The sequence below is a fragment of the Myxine glutinosa genome, chromosome 7, assembly GCF_964187855.1.
Source record: "Myxine glutinosa chromosome 7, kmMyxGlut1.1, whole genome shotgun sequence".
In the NCBI taxonomy this organism is placed as follows: Eukaryota; Metazoa; Chordata; class Myxini; order Myxiniformes; family Myxinidae; genus Myxine; species Myxine glutinosa.
In genome coordinates, this window is record NC_136267.1 from 23,260,868 (window position 1) to 23,277,636 (window position 16,769).

The following is a 16,769-nucleotide window of genomic DNA, read 5'->3' on the forward strand; positions in this document are numbered from 1 at the left end:
CTGATAATCAATTTACTTGTTTGGAAAGCTGATAATCAATTTACTTGTTTGGAAAGCTAATAATCAATTTACTTGGTTGGAAAGCTGATAATCAATTTACTTGTTTGGAAAGCTAATAATCAATTTACTTGGTTGGAAAGCTAATAATCAATTTACTTGGTTGGAAAGCCAATAATCAATTTACTTGGTTGGAAGGCTGATAATCAATTTACTTGTTTGGAAAGCTAATAATCAATTTACTTGGTTGGAAAGCTGATAATCAATTTACTTGTTTGGAAAGCTAATAATCAATTTACTTGGTTGGAAAGCTAATAATCAATTTACTTGTTTGGAAAGCTAATAATCAATTTACTTGGTTGGAAAGCTGATAATCAATTTACTTGTTTGGAAAGCTAATAATCAATTTACTTGGTTGGAAAGCTGATAATCAATTTACTTGTTTGGAAAGCTAATAATCAATTTACTTGGTTGGAAAGCTAATAATCAATTTACTTGTTTGGAAAGCTGATAATCGATTTACTTGTTTGGAAAGTTAATAATCAATTTACTTGGTTGGAAAGCTAATAATCAATTTACTTGGTTGGAAAGCTGATAATCAATTTACTTGTTTGGAAAGCTAATAATCAATTTACTTGGTTGGAAAGCTAATAATCAATTTACTTGGTTGGAAAGCCAATAATCAATTTACTTGGTTAGAAAGCTGATAATCAATTTACTTGTTTGGAAAGCTAATAATCAATTTACTTGGTTGGAAAGCTGATAATCAATTTACTTGGTTGGAAAGCTAATAATCAATTTACTTGGTTGGAAAGCCAATAATCAATTTACTTGGATGGAAAGGCGATAATCAATTTACTTGGTTGGAAAGCTGATAATCAATTTACTTGTTTGGAAAGCTGATAATCAATTTACTTGTTTGGAAAGCTAATAATCAATTTACTTGGTTGGAAAGCTGATAATCAATTTACTTGTTTGGAAAGCTAATAATCAATTTACTTGGTTGGAAAGCTAATAATCAATTTACTTGGTTGGAAAGCCAATAATCAATTTACTTGGTTGGAAAGCTAATAATCAATTTACTTGGTTGGAAAGCTGATAATCGATTTACTTGAAACGAAAACTTGTGTCCTTTTAAACATAAAAATGTTTGTTTTAAAAGCACACTTTCCGGAATTGATTATGAAGAAGTAGATAAATAAGAAGAGGAGGAAGAAGAAGGTGAGGAAGAAGCGCTAATGGGAGCTTAATGCAGTGGTTCCAACGGTATAATTTATTGTTCTATGACAGAAGGAACCTTTCAGAACCCTTTAGAAGGACTAAGGAAGATGCACACATGATTTATACTGTAGTAATATTTCTCGAAGCAATATAAAAGATATAAAAGTACAATGAAGGAAACACACAACAACCACAGACACTACAACAGCAGCAACAAGTCAACAACAATTATGTTGTTGCTACTGTTGTATTGTCTTGTTTTATAAAAAATTAAATATATTTTTCACTCGTTTTATTTCCCTTTATTATCCTCATTGACATTCACAGGTAGCCATGCAATATGTTTGTGAAATACAACTTTGCCGTCCCGAGTATAAATGAAAGGGGTGAAATATTTACTTAAATTTTCCTTCTTTTAAACGAAGACCAATCCACAATTCCGGGCTGCCGGCTTGAAACACCTGAAAACACATGAATGAGTTTTACAAATGTCAGCACAAGGAAACATGCAACACATTAGACAAAGAATTCGTTTTTGGATATATTTTATTATATTATTGGTATGGTAGGATGATTAAAAACTCAGATATAAATAGGTATAGCAGCAGCGGCAGCAGGAAACGATCAAATAAGCACAGATCCATTCAAAGTACACCGCCCCCATGTCAAATAAATAAACAAGAAGACATCATGCAGAGCACGATATTTGCGAAATCCACCACCCTCCCCCCCCCCCCCCCCCAAAGGTTGCCATTGATCCATGAAATTGTCCATTTCATCAAGATCAAAATTTACGATCTTGATCAAAGCTTTGTTCAATAGGATGAAAAGTGACGATTTTTAGATGAAAATTGATGATTTTAGAAGTTTGCCCTAGAGTTGACCTTTGACCTTTGACCTCAAAAAAGGTGGTTTCCCAATTCACGGAGGCACTACGCAAATGCTGTTACATTTTCAAGTCAATCGGATGAAAATTGACGGGATTTCCAGATGAAAATTGATTTTGGAAGTTTGACCTTGAGTTGACCTTTGACCTTTTGACCCCATAACTAGTTGGTTTCCCAATTTAGTGACTCAATATAAAAATACTGTTCAATTTCCAAGTCAATCGGATGAAAATTGGAGATTTTAGAAATTCGATCTCCAGATGACCTTCGACCTCAAAATCAATAGGCTTCTCAACTGTGACGACCTCTACACCTTAGTGAAGTTTCATGACGATCGGTTTAGAATTGTGACCTGTAGGCAAGTGACAAACAAACAGACAGACAAACAAACAGACAGAATAACAAACGCAACTGACCAATAAACTTGAAAAATCTTCGATTTTGCAAGTAACAAACAGACAGACCGGGGTGAAAACATAACCTCCATCCACCTTTGGTGGCGGAGGTAACAAGAAAACGAACAAGAAATCAACCAAACAAACGGAGTGAAAACTGAATACTCCCTTTCAGCGCACGTCATCGCTGGGCCCCCTTCGGTGCCTGGCAATGACGTCATGCAGCGCATGGAGATGGAATAGGAAAGGTGAGGTGTACAATTATTTGTATTTGAATGAATCTATATTTTTTTAAAGGGAAAAGGTACAAGTAAAACTCAATTAGAAGGGATTTTTTTTTGTCAAAATAGGCAAATGCTGAAAATTTCTTTCAACTCTTGTGGCTGACTTCAGACATATGTTGTATTTTGAGTACTCGTACACCCGCTCACTACGGGAGCGGAAAAAAGGGTCATTCCTCTTTGGGGTATGTAGATTACAGTCGATCTATGGGCGGGTCTCAAGAACATTGGGTGCGTGTTCATTTGCCAAGTTTCTTGTGAAGAGATCGCCAAGTGGTTTAAGCATTTGAGCAAGCACTCCATTCTAAACCGTTAAGGAACAGCTGGCTTGGCAAGCGCCAGCCAGCTGCTTGCTAAAGGAGCACACCCCGAGCTTCTCCCTTTCAGTTTCGTATGAAACAGCAGGACCGAGTTTCGAAAGTTCGTTCCGAAAAATGCCACTTTAGCGGCAGAAAGGGCCATGTTATTAACCCAACATTTGTGGGATATATAGAGTAGAGTAGATCTACGCTCAATTCTGCAAGTAAAGCCCCAGTCATACCGGATTTGAGTGGCCACGAATCGCCCCGATCACCCCCGACCTGGCGATTCCCCGCACCAACACGACTTTTCGGCAAGATCGGCTGTAAATTTTCCCACAGTCATACCAAAACACCCCTGCCATGACTCCCGTACGATCGCGCCGTGACCGCCGCGCCGACAAAGCCCGATCCGCCAAGTGCGCGGCAAGATCTCCACAAGTCCTAGCCCGTGCCCACACGTTTTCGCCCCGATCCGCCCCGATCCGCCCCGATCCACCCCGATCCACCCCGATCCCACTACGACCGCACTACAACGGCACTACGACCTCACTACGACCGCAGTACGCACGCGTACGTGCCCACCCGTCCGAGCCCGACTGCGCGACGGCCGTCCTTGCCCTATATAAGAACGGCCAAGAATCGCGCCGACCTAACTACGATCTTAAAATTCAGACGACGCTAATTCACGTTATTTTTGTTTGTCGTTTATATAAATCATCAACTCCAAGCCTTCCAATGATGCCGCCAGCCAGGAAGAGGGGGAGGAGATCCCGGAAGACGTGCACAATCACGCGGCCGCCGTGACCAGCTTGGATGTGATCGATGTGACCAGCTTGGAATCAGGAGATGAAATGATTTCGCCGCCGGGGATCGCCTATATATACCCGGTCTTGTGACAGGTCGTACTGGCGCCTACTGGTGCTTACTGCATGCTTACGGCAGTCTTGGCGGAGTCTTGTTAATTCGTGAGAGATCGGCAATGATCGTGAGTCGTCGTACTGCTGCGCGAACGTGGTCGGGACGGATCGGGGCAATTCTTGGAAGATCGTGATGGCAGTCGTACGGCGTCCATGTGAGGACGTACGGCGGTCGTATCAGTGCTTGCTGGATGCGGAGCGAATCGTGGCAGCCAAGTTTCCCGACCGCCGCAAGACACTCCACGACCATTTTCCCGATGCCCACACGCGCCCGTACGACACCCTCCAGACAGCAGCAAGAGTTTGAAAAACGCCACGAAAATTTTGAACAGTTCAAAATTGTCGGGGCGGCTTCCCGTCTCGACCCGAACTGCCAAGTACACCCCCGATCATCCAGGAATCGCCAGGACCCCACTACGATCTGGCCAAGAATGTCGCCCCGATCTTAGGTCGTGGCGATTCGTGGCCTGAAAATGACCGGTATGACTGGGGCTTAAACCTTACTTCATGGATGTCGGGATTCCTCCAAATTTCTTCATTTAGTGTTATAAAGAGCATTATCGACTGCTTATAAAGCTAAACATACGTGTTTGTGGTTTATAATATTTTACTTCCTGTAGAAACCGTTGCTCCCACGGAAACACCATTATAACTATAAGCTATTTATACACGTTATCACTGCAGGAAAAACGCCTTGGGGAAGTGGGACATGATTAGTAATATGACCCTACTGCAAAGCCGCAATGAGCCGGCGAAGCCAAAGCCTCCGCCAAAGCCTCCATTGAACCTTTTCGCAATAATAATTGTTTCGGCATACTTCTGCATCCGCAAGATGGCGGCCTCCATGGAGCGATTTGGTGCGTCAAAGCTTCGAAATTCTCAAAGGATCCAGCAAAATCTGGCTTTTCCACATAATACATACGCGTTCATTCACAACACCGGCTTCGCCGGCTATTAAGATTGTTTTGTAATAACATTAACAATATGCGATTATCATTAATTTTGTTATTAAAAGCGTCTTTGGAAAAACGCCACAATAAATCTTCTTCTTTGGACAAACGCCTCGATAAAGCTAATTTAACATTGATATACACCTCAACATGCAACGCCATTGATGGCAATGGCGGGGAAAATCCGCTCCGGGGAGAAAACCCCCTTGGGGAGAGGGGCAAATGAATGCACTACAACCTTCATTATGTAACCCTTTGTCATCCTGTCAAGTTTGGTTGAGATTGGATAAGTAATGACGGAATGTAAGGACATCAAAAATTAATCAGACAGACAGACAGACACGAAATGACGTATTTTAGTATGATTTTAAAGTTGGCCACACTTGGTCTGCACAGTCATTGATGTCGGTCACTTTGGGGCTAAAACATGAGACCTTTCTGAACCTGTATTTTCTGATTTAAAAAAACAACTTCAATTGTTTTTAGAATTAGAATTCAACAACAGGCATTTTAAGGCCATTTTCCCTGCTAGAGCGGGGGTTAGCCTTGCGGTCCCCATGACAATCTTCTCCATTTTACCCTATTTTCTGCATCTCCCCTTGTTAACCCCTTTGCCCGCATTTCTTCTTCGACCATCTTTAGCCTGCATGGGTACAATTTTTAAAATTTAATGAATGAATATAACAACAGTATTAATGGTAGTATAACTCACAAGGAACATATAAACATCACATTTCATTGTTACCTACATCTCATTGTTAACAAGCAGAGTGAAGCGCGGTGCTACGCGCGCGACTTGTATAACAAGGAGGAAGCGGACAACGCGGTAAGTTCAAGAGTCTTTATTATAAGAGCTCAACTGTAGCACTGGAGCGCTCCGGGCTGCGCACCCGGTGTATATCCCGCGGCCATGCCTACCCCTCGGGCGTGGCCACCGCCCACTTGGTGCGCGGAATGATGCCCTCACGCCAGTGAGCTTTCGTGTCCGCCACACGCGCCCCCCCAGAATTCCCACGCACCTGGAGGGCCAGTTTGCGGGGCAAATGGATGACCCGGCCGAAGCGCCCTCTGGCGACCAGCGGCGTCCGGGGTGCAGGGATGCCAGCTGGGATGCCTCCGGCTGCACCCGGGATGGGTGCAGGACCGGGGGGCGGTGTGCCGGCGGGCCTGGGCGGTGCCGGGGGTCCGCCCGCAGGGGAGCGGCCCCGACGCGGGGGCCGAGCCACCGGCGGTGGGTGGTCCACGTCGAGGTGGGCCGGCTTGAGGCGATCCACCGAGACGCGGTCGGGAGTACCGCCGATGTCCAAGGTGAAATGTTTCACCCCGGTCTCCAGCACGCGGAAAGGCCCGTCGTACGGGGGCCGCAGTGGTGTCCGGTTGGCGTCGTGCCGGATGAAGACGTACTCCGCAGTGCGAAGCTCCGGGGCGACGTGCGTAGGCGGGTGCCCGTGGTGCGCCGTCGGCACCGGGGCGAACCTCCGGGCTGTCTCCTGCAGCGCGGAGCGCTCCTGCGCCGCGGACCATGGTGCCGTGGGTTCGGGGAGGAACTCGCCCGGCACCCGCAGCGGTTGTCCGAAGACCAACTCCGCCGCGGATGCGTGCAGGTCGTCCTTGGGCGCCGTCCGGAGGCCCAGCAGGACCCAGGGGAGCCTGTCGACCCAGCCGCCGTCGCGGAGGGTGGCCCGGAGCGCGGCCTTCAACGAGCGGTGGAACCGCTCGCACAGGCCGTTGGCCTGGGGGTGGTAGGCCGTGGTTCGGTGCAGCTGGACCCCGAGCCCCCGTGCGACCGCCCCCCAGATCTCTGAGGTGAACTGGGGGCCGCGGTCGGACGAGATGTCCGAGGGGGCGCCGAACCGGGCGACACAGGTGGCGATGAACGCCTGCGCGATGTCCGCCGCCGTCGACGCCGTCAAAGGCACGGCCTCCGGCCACCGGGTGGTGCGGTCCACCATTGTCAGGACATAGGTGAAACCCCGCAAGGGGGGCAGAGGTCCCACCGGGTCCACGTGCACGTGGTCGAACCTACGTTCTGGCACCGTGAACGGGGCCAATGGGGCCTGGGTGTGCCGGTGCACCTTCGCGCGCTGGCACGCGAGGCACGTCCTGGTCCAGCCGCGGACGGCCTTCCAGAGGCCATGCCAGACAAACTTGTCAGCGACCAACCTCTGGGAGGCCTTCGTGCCCGGGTGGGACAGGCCGTGGATGGCGTCAAAAACCTGGCGATGCCAGCCCGCGGGCACGATGGGGCGAGGCCGCCCGAGGGAGACGTCGCACAAGAGGGCCGTGCCCGCGCCATCGAACGGCACCTCGGTGACGCGGAGGCCCGTGACGGCGGTCCGCAAGGCCTGGACGCCGGGGTCGGCGGCCTGGTCCGCCGCCATCCGGGCATAGTCGATGCCAAGGTGGACTGCGTGGGCGACGGACCGGGAAAGGCAATCCGCCACCGGGTTGGCCTTCCCCGCGTCACCGCCTCCACCTTGGCCGGTAGGGGGATGGCCCCGTGCCTGGTGACGCGGTGCCCCAAAAAGTCGATGTCCGCGACGCCGAACCGGCACTTGGCGGGGTTCACGATGAGGCCATGCTGGCCCAGACATTCGAAGAGCGTGTGGAGATGGTGTAGGTGCTCTTCGCGGGACGCGCTGGCGACAAGGATGTCGTCCAGGTAGACGTAGACGAAATCCAAGTCGCGCAAGATGCTGTCCATTAGTCGCTGGAACGCCTGAGCCGCATTCTTCAAACCGAAGGGCATCCGAAGAAATTAGAAAAGTCCGAATGGCGTGATGACCGCCGTCTTCGGGATGTCCTCCGGCCTGACGGGGACCTGATGGTAGCCGCGTATGAGGTCCACATTCGAAAAGAAGGACATGCCCGCCAACCGGGCGGAGAAGTCCTGAATGTGGGGGACGGGGTAGCGGTCGGGGGTGGTGGCGTCGTTGAGGCGCCGGTAGTCCCCGCACGGTCGCCATCCCCCGCCGGGCTTTGGCACGATGTGAAGCAGCGACGCCCAAGCACTCTCGGAGCGCCGCACGATGCCGAGCCGCTCCAGCGTAGCGAACTCTGCTTTAGCTACCGCGAGCTTTGTCGGCTCGAGGCGGCATGCCCGGGCGTAGACCGGTGGCCTGGCGGTGAGGATTGTGGTGTTCCACTCCGTGCTTGACGGCCCCCGCCGAGAAGGTGGGCCACGTGAGGGCCGGGAAACCAGCGAGGAGGCGGGTGAATTCGTTCGCTGCCGGAAGCGTACAGATGAACCTGGCCGGAACCGAACCGCTCAGCAAGACGCCCGGCGAGCCGCTCGATGAGCCGCTCCGGGAGCTGCTCAACGAGGCGGGCAGCGCGCACGCGAGCGAGCTGAACGTCTCAGCCTGGACAAGCCTTTTGTGCTTTACGTCCACCAGCAGACCATTGGCACACAGGAAGTCCGCACCAAGCAGTGCCATAGGCACGTCGGCAGTGACGAACGACCACAGGAAAACCTGCCCTCCGAACCGCAGAGAAAGGCAGCGTTTTCCGTACGTGCGAATGGATGTACCGTTGGCAGCAAGCAGCGCGGGGCCCCGGCCCGCGGACTGCTTGTCGGACATACCGGCGGGAACGACACTCACCTGCGCTCCCGTGTGGTACAGGTAACGGCGCCCGGATAAGGTGTCCGTGATGAACAGTAGGCTGTTTGAACGGCCGGCGCTCAGTGCCACTACCGAGGGCCGACCCAGGCGTTTCCCGACCTGCCGAATGAGCACGGCGGGCGACATTGCCGAGCCTCGTGGCCAAACTTGGCGTGGAAGAAACACCAGGTTTGCGGCGAAGGCGGCGGAGGCCACGGTTTTCTCCGTGGCGGCGGTGGTGGGCGTGGCGTGGCGGCGGACACGAAGTGCGCATCAGCCTTGAGATCCACGAGGTGTGGTGCATCAGCATCAGGGTCAGCCCCGAGAGCCGCGACGGCCGCGCCAAAACTCGCCTGGGTGTCCAAAGCCGCGAAGAACCTGTCGGCCTCGGCAGCGAGAGCTCGGGGTTCCGTTGTCGCAGAACCGGCCAACGCGAGGCGGACTCGTGCCGGCAGCTGGCGTCGAAATAACGCCCGGAATAGAGCGTTCGGGGTTTCGTCGCCCATCAACGACATCATATGGTCCATGCGGACCGACGGTCGCGTGTCACCGAGCTCGGGGAGGTCCAGGAGGCGGTCGGCCCGAGCGTCCACCGTGAGGCTGAACGTGGCGAGGAGGAGACGCTTGATCGCCTCGTACCTGCCGTCGGCCGGTGGGTTCCTCAGGACCGACACGACGCGGGCGGCCGTGCCGGGCCCGAGGGAGGCGACCACATGGCAGTACATGGTCTCGTCCACCGTGATGCCTCGAAGTCGGAACTGGGCTTCTGCCTGCAGGAACCAAACTTCGGCTTGAGCCTCCCAGAACTCGGGGAGTTTGATTTGGACCGCGTTGGTTGCCATTGCTGTGGCGGGTTCGGGTGGTCAGCGACGGCTGACCAGAACGTCGGAGGGTCACCTATGAAGTGCGGTGCCACGCGCGCTACTTGTATAACAAGGAGGAAGCGGACAACGTGGTAAGTTCAAGAGTCTTTATTATAAGAGCTCAACTGTAGCACTGGAGCGCTCCGGGCTGTGCGCCTGGTGTATATCCCACGGCCACGCCTACCCCTCGGGCGTGGCCGCCGCCCACTTGGTGCGCGGAATGATGCCCTCACGCCAGTGAGCTTTCGTGTCCACCACAAGAGTACATTAACGAGATCTAGCAGAAGTTGTAACGGGGTCAGTAAAGGGCATTTGAAACAAAAACCGCTGCCAACGAAGCCAATCATACACAAACCTGGGAAGAAGTGAACTACCTGCAGATGTATTTCAGAATGTGTGATGAGATGTGAATTGTCCCCCACCCCTCCCCTCCTCTGCCCATCTCTGCCCTCCCATTTCCCCTCATTGACCCCCAACCCCCATTCTCACTCACTCTTCCCCACATACACTTGCATTTAAATTCGAGTTGTGACTTTGCACTTGGAGTATGTTAGAGTATGCTTAACGCAACTCGACATTATGTAATTGATTTCCAGACATCTCTTTCAACCTTCACATCTGTTATATGAAGACTTCATTTTGGTTATAATGTTTTATAGAGAGGAGGAGGGATTAAGGGGTGGTGTTAAGGTGGTGCATGTGAGGGCATGTGTGTGTGTGTGTGTGTGTGTGTGTGTGTGTGTGTGTGTGTGTGTGTGTGTGTGTGTCTCGTTTATTGTTATCGCCATAATTTGGGTCAGAACGGACTCAAAGTATCCAACCCTGCTTCGATGAGGATTGCAATCCATGGGCTAAGTTGTGAAGTTTTGTTGTTCTCAAAATTTTGTTGCAAGGGCTCTTTTCAGGATCGTCACTGAGCCCGTACAGCCTCCAACTGTAGTTCGTTTGTGGTAATGTTCCCTGGGATGGTTTTTAAGATCTCTGCAAGGTTCTTCTTTTTCATTCTGTTGCTCCAATTATCAATGGTACAATTTTGACGCTCTTCAGATTCCAGGATATTTTCACTTCATTCTTGAGGTCTTAGTATTTGGTCATTTTCTTGAATTCTGCATTATTTAGGACAAAATCACTGGGTGCTGATATCTCAATCAGCAATGCCTTCTTTTCCATTTCATATCTTTTTTCAATTAATATATTTTTTTGTATACAGAGCCAAGGCTCGAGTAAGAAAAAACACATTACACACGAAAACAGGCACAGACCCATAAAACATACAATACATAAAGGGAGTGGGACACAAGAGGGGGAGAGAGAAGAAAGCATACAAGCACAACAACAGTAGAGAACAGGGACGTCGGTAGATCTGTGGAAGAGAGAGAGGGCTGGAGGTGGGAGAGGGTACACGGTATAAAACAAATGGACACTACTAGGTACTTCACGAAAGAAGTAGGGGATTTTAAGAGGTGGATTTGGGGTGTTTTAACAGGGGTAGAAAAGATCAAGGTTTTGGATGGGGGAAGATAAGAGATGGTGGTGAACAGCAATTTTGAAGACCTGGAGGGAGGAGATGGATTGATGGGAGTGAGGGAGTTTGTTCCAGATGCGGGAGAAAAGGGGAATGAAAGAGTGAATGCGAGCAGAGAGTCTTGATTTTGGCAGTTTAACCATAAGAGGGTTGATGGCAGATCTTGTGCATCCTGCAGGCATATTTGGAGAACAGAGCACAGATAGAGCAGGGGGAGCTGGCAGGAAAGGAGTTGGGAGAAGACAGAAAGCCCACCAACCTGCGTGCGGTGAGAGAGAGAGAAAGGCCCTCAGAATCAGCTTCATCATGGGAGATACCAATGATTCTGAAAGCTTTGGTTTCAACAGTGTGAAGCCGAGATAGCCCAGAGAGGAGAACAGTATTCCATTGAGCTGCGGATGAAAACTTTGTTTGTGGTGAGGAGCTCAGAAGTGCCCAGAAAGGACTTCACACGACGGAGGATGCCCAGTCGGCGACTGGCTTTGGAGGGCAGCTTCGAAATGTGGTTTTTCCTGGAAAGATCAGGGCAGATAGTGAGATCCAAAAGCTTGAGTGACAGAACTTCTTCAAGAGGATTGTTGAGAAAGTAGATGGGAGGGTTATCCAGACGGTCTTTACATAGAGAAAAAGTGAGAGTGTGAGATTTGTCAGGATTGAAGGACATGTGCCACTTGTTTGACCAGTTTGTGATATTGTCCAGGTCTGCAGAGAATGGGGAGGCTGCTGCCTGCCGATCTGAGGGTTGAGATATGGAGCGGCAGAGAGTGGAGTCATCAGCAAAGAGATAGAGAGGATTTTCCAGAGTCGTTGAGATCATGAATGAAGGCCAGAAAAAGCACTGGGCCCAGAACACTGCCTTGGGGAACTCCAGCCTAAACAGGAAGGGGAGATGAAAGAAACCCATTCAGGGCCACACGTTGACTACGACCAGAGAGGAAGTTGGCAAGCCATGCATGGAGCTTTCCATGGATACCATAGGAGGAGAGTTTGGTGAGCAGCGCGGGGTGCCAGCCCGTATTGAAGGCACAAGATATGTCAAGTGAGACAGCTCTGATTTCTAGTTTGGCATTGAGAACCTCCATCGATTATTGAGACAGCAAAATTAGCATGTCCAGAGTAGAGTGACCTGGTCTAATTCTAAATTGATGTTCCGAGATCAAGCCATTGGGGAAGAGGAAAGATTTCATATCGGAAGCGATGATGGATTCCATGACCTTGCTGATTATTGGGTGCAGGCTGATTGGTCTGTAGTTGCAAGAATCAGTTTTTGCGCCTTTTTGTGTAAAGCGGTAATGTTGGCTGATTTCCAAGCAGATGGCAGAAAACAGAGGGTGAAGCAAACAGAGAGAGGGTGTGATAGAGTGACAGAGCAGGATGTTAGGACGCATATCCTGATGCTGTCTGGTCCAGTTGCAGAATCAGAGTCGAGGTTTGACAGAAACTTCTCCACCTTGTCGGGAGAGAAGGTCACGGAGTCCAGGAGCAGCTGGGTTCGACTGGGTAAGGTGGGTACAGAGCAATGGGTTTGGGACGCAATATTTTGAGGCAAACACAGAGTTGAGGCATTCGGCTTTGTCACGTGCGGTGTGAGCTGTGTACCCGTTTGAGGGAAGGGAGGGGATGGAAGGGGAAGAAACACCAGAAACAGATTTGACCAGACACCACCAGGATTTGGAGGAGGGAGACAGGTTTGAGAGTTCAGTCTTCAGAGTAGAGAGATATTGTTTCCTGGCTCATCTGAGGGTAGACACACATTTGTTCCTAGCTTTGTGAAAGGAATGGAGATTGCCTTCAGTTGGATTTGCCTTCCATGAGGCAAAGGCAAGTTGTTTCAGGACAACTGCCTCAACACAAGATTCAGTGTACCATGGACCGGAGGAAGGGTATGACAACTGAAGATGAGATGGGATAAATATGTGTATGAGAGAGAGCAATTTACTTTGGAAGAATTCCCAGGATTCGTTGATGTCAGAGGCAGTGGAGATAGGAGACCAGTTCAGATTATTGATGGTTGCTTGAAGACTGTACCAGTGGCTTGAGTGAAATGCCAGACTCGTCGACACTGAGGAGGTTCTCTGAGAATGGTCAGAGAGACGTCCACTCCAACAAGGAAATGATCAGAAGAACCGATTGGAGCAGAAGAAGAACAGCAGACATTTGCAGGGAAGTTTATCATAACCAAGTCTAGAAGAGAAGATGCTCCGTTGACTGAGATCCGGGTCGAGAAATTGACAGATCGTGTCAGTCCCAATGAGTTGCAGATTGTTCTTTGCTGAGATGCCATGGCTGGTGAGAGAGGTACCCACACCCGGCCAGTTGGCATGATGACAGTTGACGTCGCCACATATGAGAAAGAGAGAGTTGGGATGAGTGAATAGAAGTTAGTCCATGTTATCAGACAGCGAGATGTAAATGGAGTCATCACTGTTTGGTGGACAGTACAACACACATATGAACAAAAGGTGGGAAGCCGTAGCTAGAGGAACGCCTGGGGGTGTGTTGGAGAGAGCGCAGTGCAAGGAGAGTGAGGAAGAGAGTTTTTGATAAAGATAGCAACTCCACCACTAGGACGAGGCTCAGTTTTATCACACCGGAGGAGGGAGTAACCAGGGAGAGATATGGAGGAATCAGAGACATCTTGAAGGAGGAATGTTTCTGTTAAGCAGATTAAGTCTGGTTTGTCAGAAGCGACCTGTATGGAGAGATTAATCAGGTTTGAGCAAAGGCCCCGGATGTTTGTGGTCCATACAGTTAAGGAAGAGGGAGGAGGAGTATCGGATACAGGACAGGGTAGGGGTCGGTTAAGACGAGGAAGTGGAGGAGGTAGGGAGAGCTGTTGATATTGTGTCAGAGATTGCAGAAGAGCTAGGAGAAAGGGAAGGTTGGGGATGACAAATGGTTTGATGGTGATGGGATGAGGAACAGTGAGGGTTTGTTTGAGGGGGGGGGGGGGGGGGGGAGCAGAGTGAAGAAGAAGGTTGGAGAAGGTGGAGGTATGAGTTGGAAGGGAGAGGAAGCGGGGAGGAGGCAGCTTTGAGGAGGAGGGGTGAGAGGGGAGCATTGGAGAAAAATGGAGGGTGGGGAGATTTGAAGGGGAGGGGTGAGGGGGTAGTTTTGAAGCATTGGTGTGTGTTGGGATTTTAGAAAGTGTTGGACAATTCATGTTAAACGAACATTTATTGCAAAATGAGTTTCTTGTGATTTTCAAGTCAGAGATGCTTTTCAGTGCAATGTCCGGTCGCAATGTTTTGTTTTCTATGTTCAAGCTGGATGGGATTATCAGGTCATATGTGAGCATTATGTCCTTGTTTTCAATGATTGCTTTTGGTTCATGTTTCCATGAGTTTTGTGGACCTGGGATATTGAAATTTCTGCAGATGTGTCAGTGTATTACTCTAGATACCTTGTTGTGCCTTTGGATGTACAGCTGTTTTAACATGAGTTTTTTTTACATCCCAATAGGAGGTGACACAACTGACACATGCTTTCTGTTTCTACATTGCAGAACCTACACTTGTCCGATTGACAAAGTCCTGCCATCTCTTAAGGCCATTTGTGTAGGTAAGGTAGTGTCCTTGATCTTGCGCATTAATAATAATTAGTTCTCCATACCAGGTGAGCTGACCTCTTCGTCGCCATTCCAGTGATCCTTCTTTGTCGATCCTCAACCTTTCCAACTCTTTTTTACATTTCCCTGCTCTTTTGTGTTTCTCCCAATTGTCACTATATATCTGCTGGTGTTAAATCTTGTATTTTTCTTTTGTCTTTTTTTGCAATCGTTGGGCTGTATTTGTTGCTATTTCGGTTTGGTGTTTGATGTTTTGTAATCGCACCTGTTTTTGGAAGTGTTTTGAGTGAGATATACCATTTCTGCTTTGTTGTGTTCATGTTTGTACACAAATTGTATTCAGTAGTCTGTTGAGCTTTTCACGTACTTTGATAATTCTACAGTCGTCACTCTGTGCACTTGATTGAGTTCCAAAAGGCCCCAACCTCCTTCTTTCCTCGGCAGGTACACTTTTTGGGATGCACTAATTTTTGAGTGTCCTTATTTTGGTATCTAGTTTTTTGATATCCGCTTGTGGCCAGCTTGCTATTCTACAGCTGTACCTAAACAAAGGTACTGCTAGTTGGTTTATAGCTTTGTTTTTGTTTCTTGGGGTGAGATATGTTTTCAGGATCAGCCTTGTTCCATGCAGGTATTCTTTGGTAATTGTTTTCGTGCATTTTTATAACAAGTTTGGTGGCCCTCTTCTACTCCAAGGTACTTGTCAGATGCTTTTTTGATGCAATTTAATTCCAGACTATAAGGCAACAAAAGGTGAAAAATTTGAACATTTCGCCAGTGGTGTACCGAGTTCCTGCAGACGGTCGCAGCTTGAGCATTCGTTTTTCTTGGTCCGGGCGATCATCTGGGCGGCCGCATTGTCCTTTCATTGGCTCGATGGTGTTGGTCCAGGCATCATCTGGAGAGATGTGTGTGCTGAGAGACGTGGGTTCTGGTGAGGCAGATGATGAAGACGAGCACGACTGGGTGAATGAGGGTGCGTTGAGGCCTACTTACTGCCAGGGCCTGTGCCGTGCCCGGATTGCACGCTTGGGGCCTGGAAGTTTCCTGACGGGGTTCAGGAGCCGCTCAGAGCTAAGTACACTACATTTATTACTTTCATTCTTCTATATTTCCCCTTGTGTTGCATTTGAGTATGTGTGGGGGCGCTCCATTTCGGAATCTTATTTTATCGTGCATTATTTGGTTATCGGCATTTCTTCAATAAGGTCTTTTCCCAGTCTTTTCACCCCATACTTCCTTGTTTAAATTCTTAACTAATAAAAAACAAAAACAAAAACATTTCCTTCTTTTCGTTCGTTCGTTCTGCGACCACGTGTTTCACCCCCATTTTCACGCAATTCCCCAGATCTGTTTTGCCCTGTTCCTTTTGCGGACACCTTTTCCCCTGTTCACGTGACTCATGGTTATCCCTCTAGGCTCCCTCTCTCCGTTGGTATTTTTATGAATATTAGATTGTTCTTCACTGTTCTGTTTAAATATGTTTAAACTTTCCCCTGCAGTGTTTTATTCAGTGGTATATTACAACACGCTGTTTTTCTTCCGATTTAAAAGGCTTTTTTCAATTTCTTCTCCAACTCATTCCACTTCAAAAAAAAATTCAATCTCTTATAATTCTAAATCACTACATGCTCCAAATTCATATTCATTCCACCCCTCCTCCATCATTCTTAAATGGATCTCTAACTTGAAAATCACAATAAACCCAATTTGTTATCAATGTTCGTCTTTCATTAATCATCCACTTTCTAAACTCCCTCCTTGCCCCTCCCCTCCAAATCTTCCCCCTTGCCCCTCCCCTCCGAAACTCCCCCCTTGCCCCTCCCCTCATAAACTCCCCCCTTGCCCCTCCCCTCCAAAACTCCCCCCTAACTCCTCCTCTTCAAAACTCCCCCCTACCCCTCCCCTTCAAATCTCCCCCCCTACCATCCCTCTCCAATACTCCCCCCTCCCACCTCCTTCTCAAAGCTGCCTCCTCCCCACTTCATCTCCCTTCTATCTTATACCTCCACCTCCCCCAACCTTCTACTTTCTTCTGCTCCTCCTCAAAGAACCCCTCACTGCACCTCATTCCATCAACATCAAACCCTTCGTCCTCCTCATCCTTCCCTTTCTTGTAACACTTCTGTATTCTCTGACACACTATCAACTGCTCTTACTACCTCCCCCTCTCATCTTTCATCTGACCCTACCCTTCCCCTCCCCTCTCCTTCACCCGATGCTCCCTCTCTCTCCTCATTAATGATATAGACCTCAAACAT

At 49.0% G+C, this 16,769-nt stretch overlaps 1 protein-coding gene across 3 annotated transcripts in view; it reads right to left on the reverse strand.

Annotated features, from left to right (window-relative positions):
• The window catches only part of LOC137431059 (macrophage mannose receptor 1), a 234,554-nt gene that overhangs the window by 100,801 nt on the left and 116,984 nt on the right, over positions 1-16,769 (reverse strand). For all 3 annotated transcript variants that reach the window (XR_013624029.1, XM_068121949.2, XM_068121948.2), the window contains exon 18: positions 1,618-1,679. Coding sequence is in view for 2 of the 3 variants with exons in the window: in XM_068121949.2 (XP_067978050.2) it covers positions 1,618-1,679 (62 nt within the window). In the remaining variant the exon portion in view is untranslated. The remainder of the gene's footprint in view (positions 1-1,617; positions 1,680-16,769) is intronic.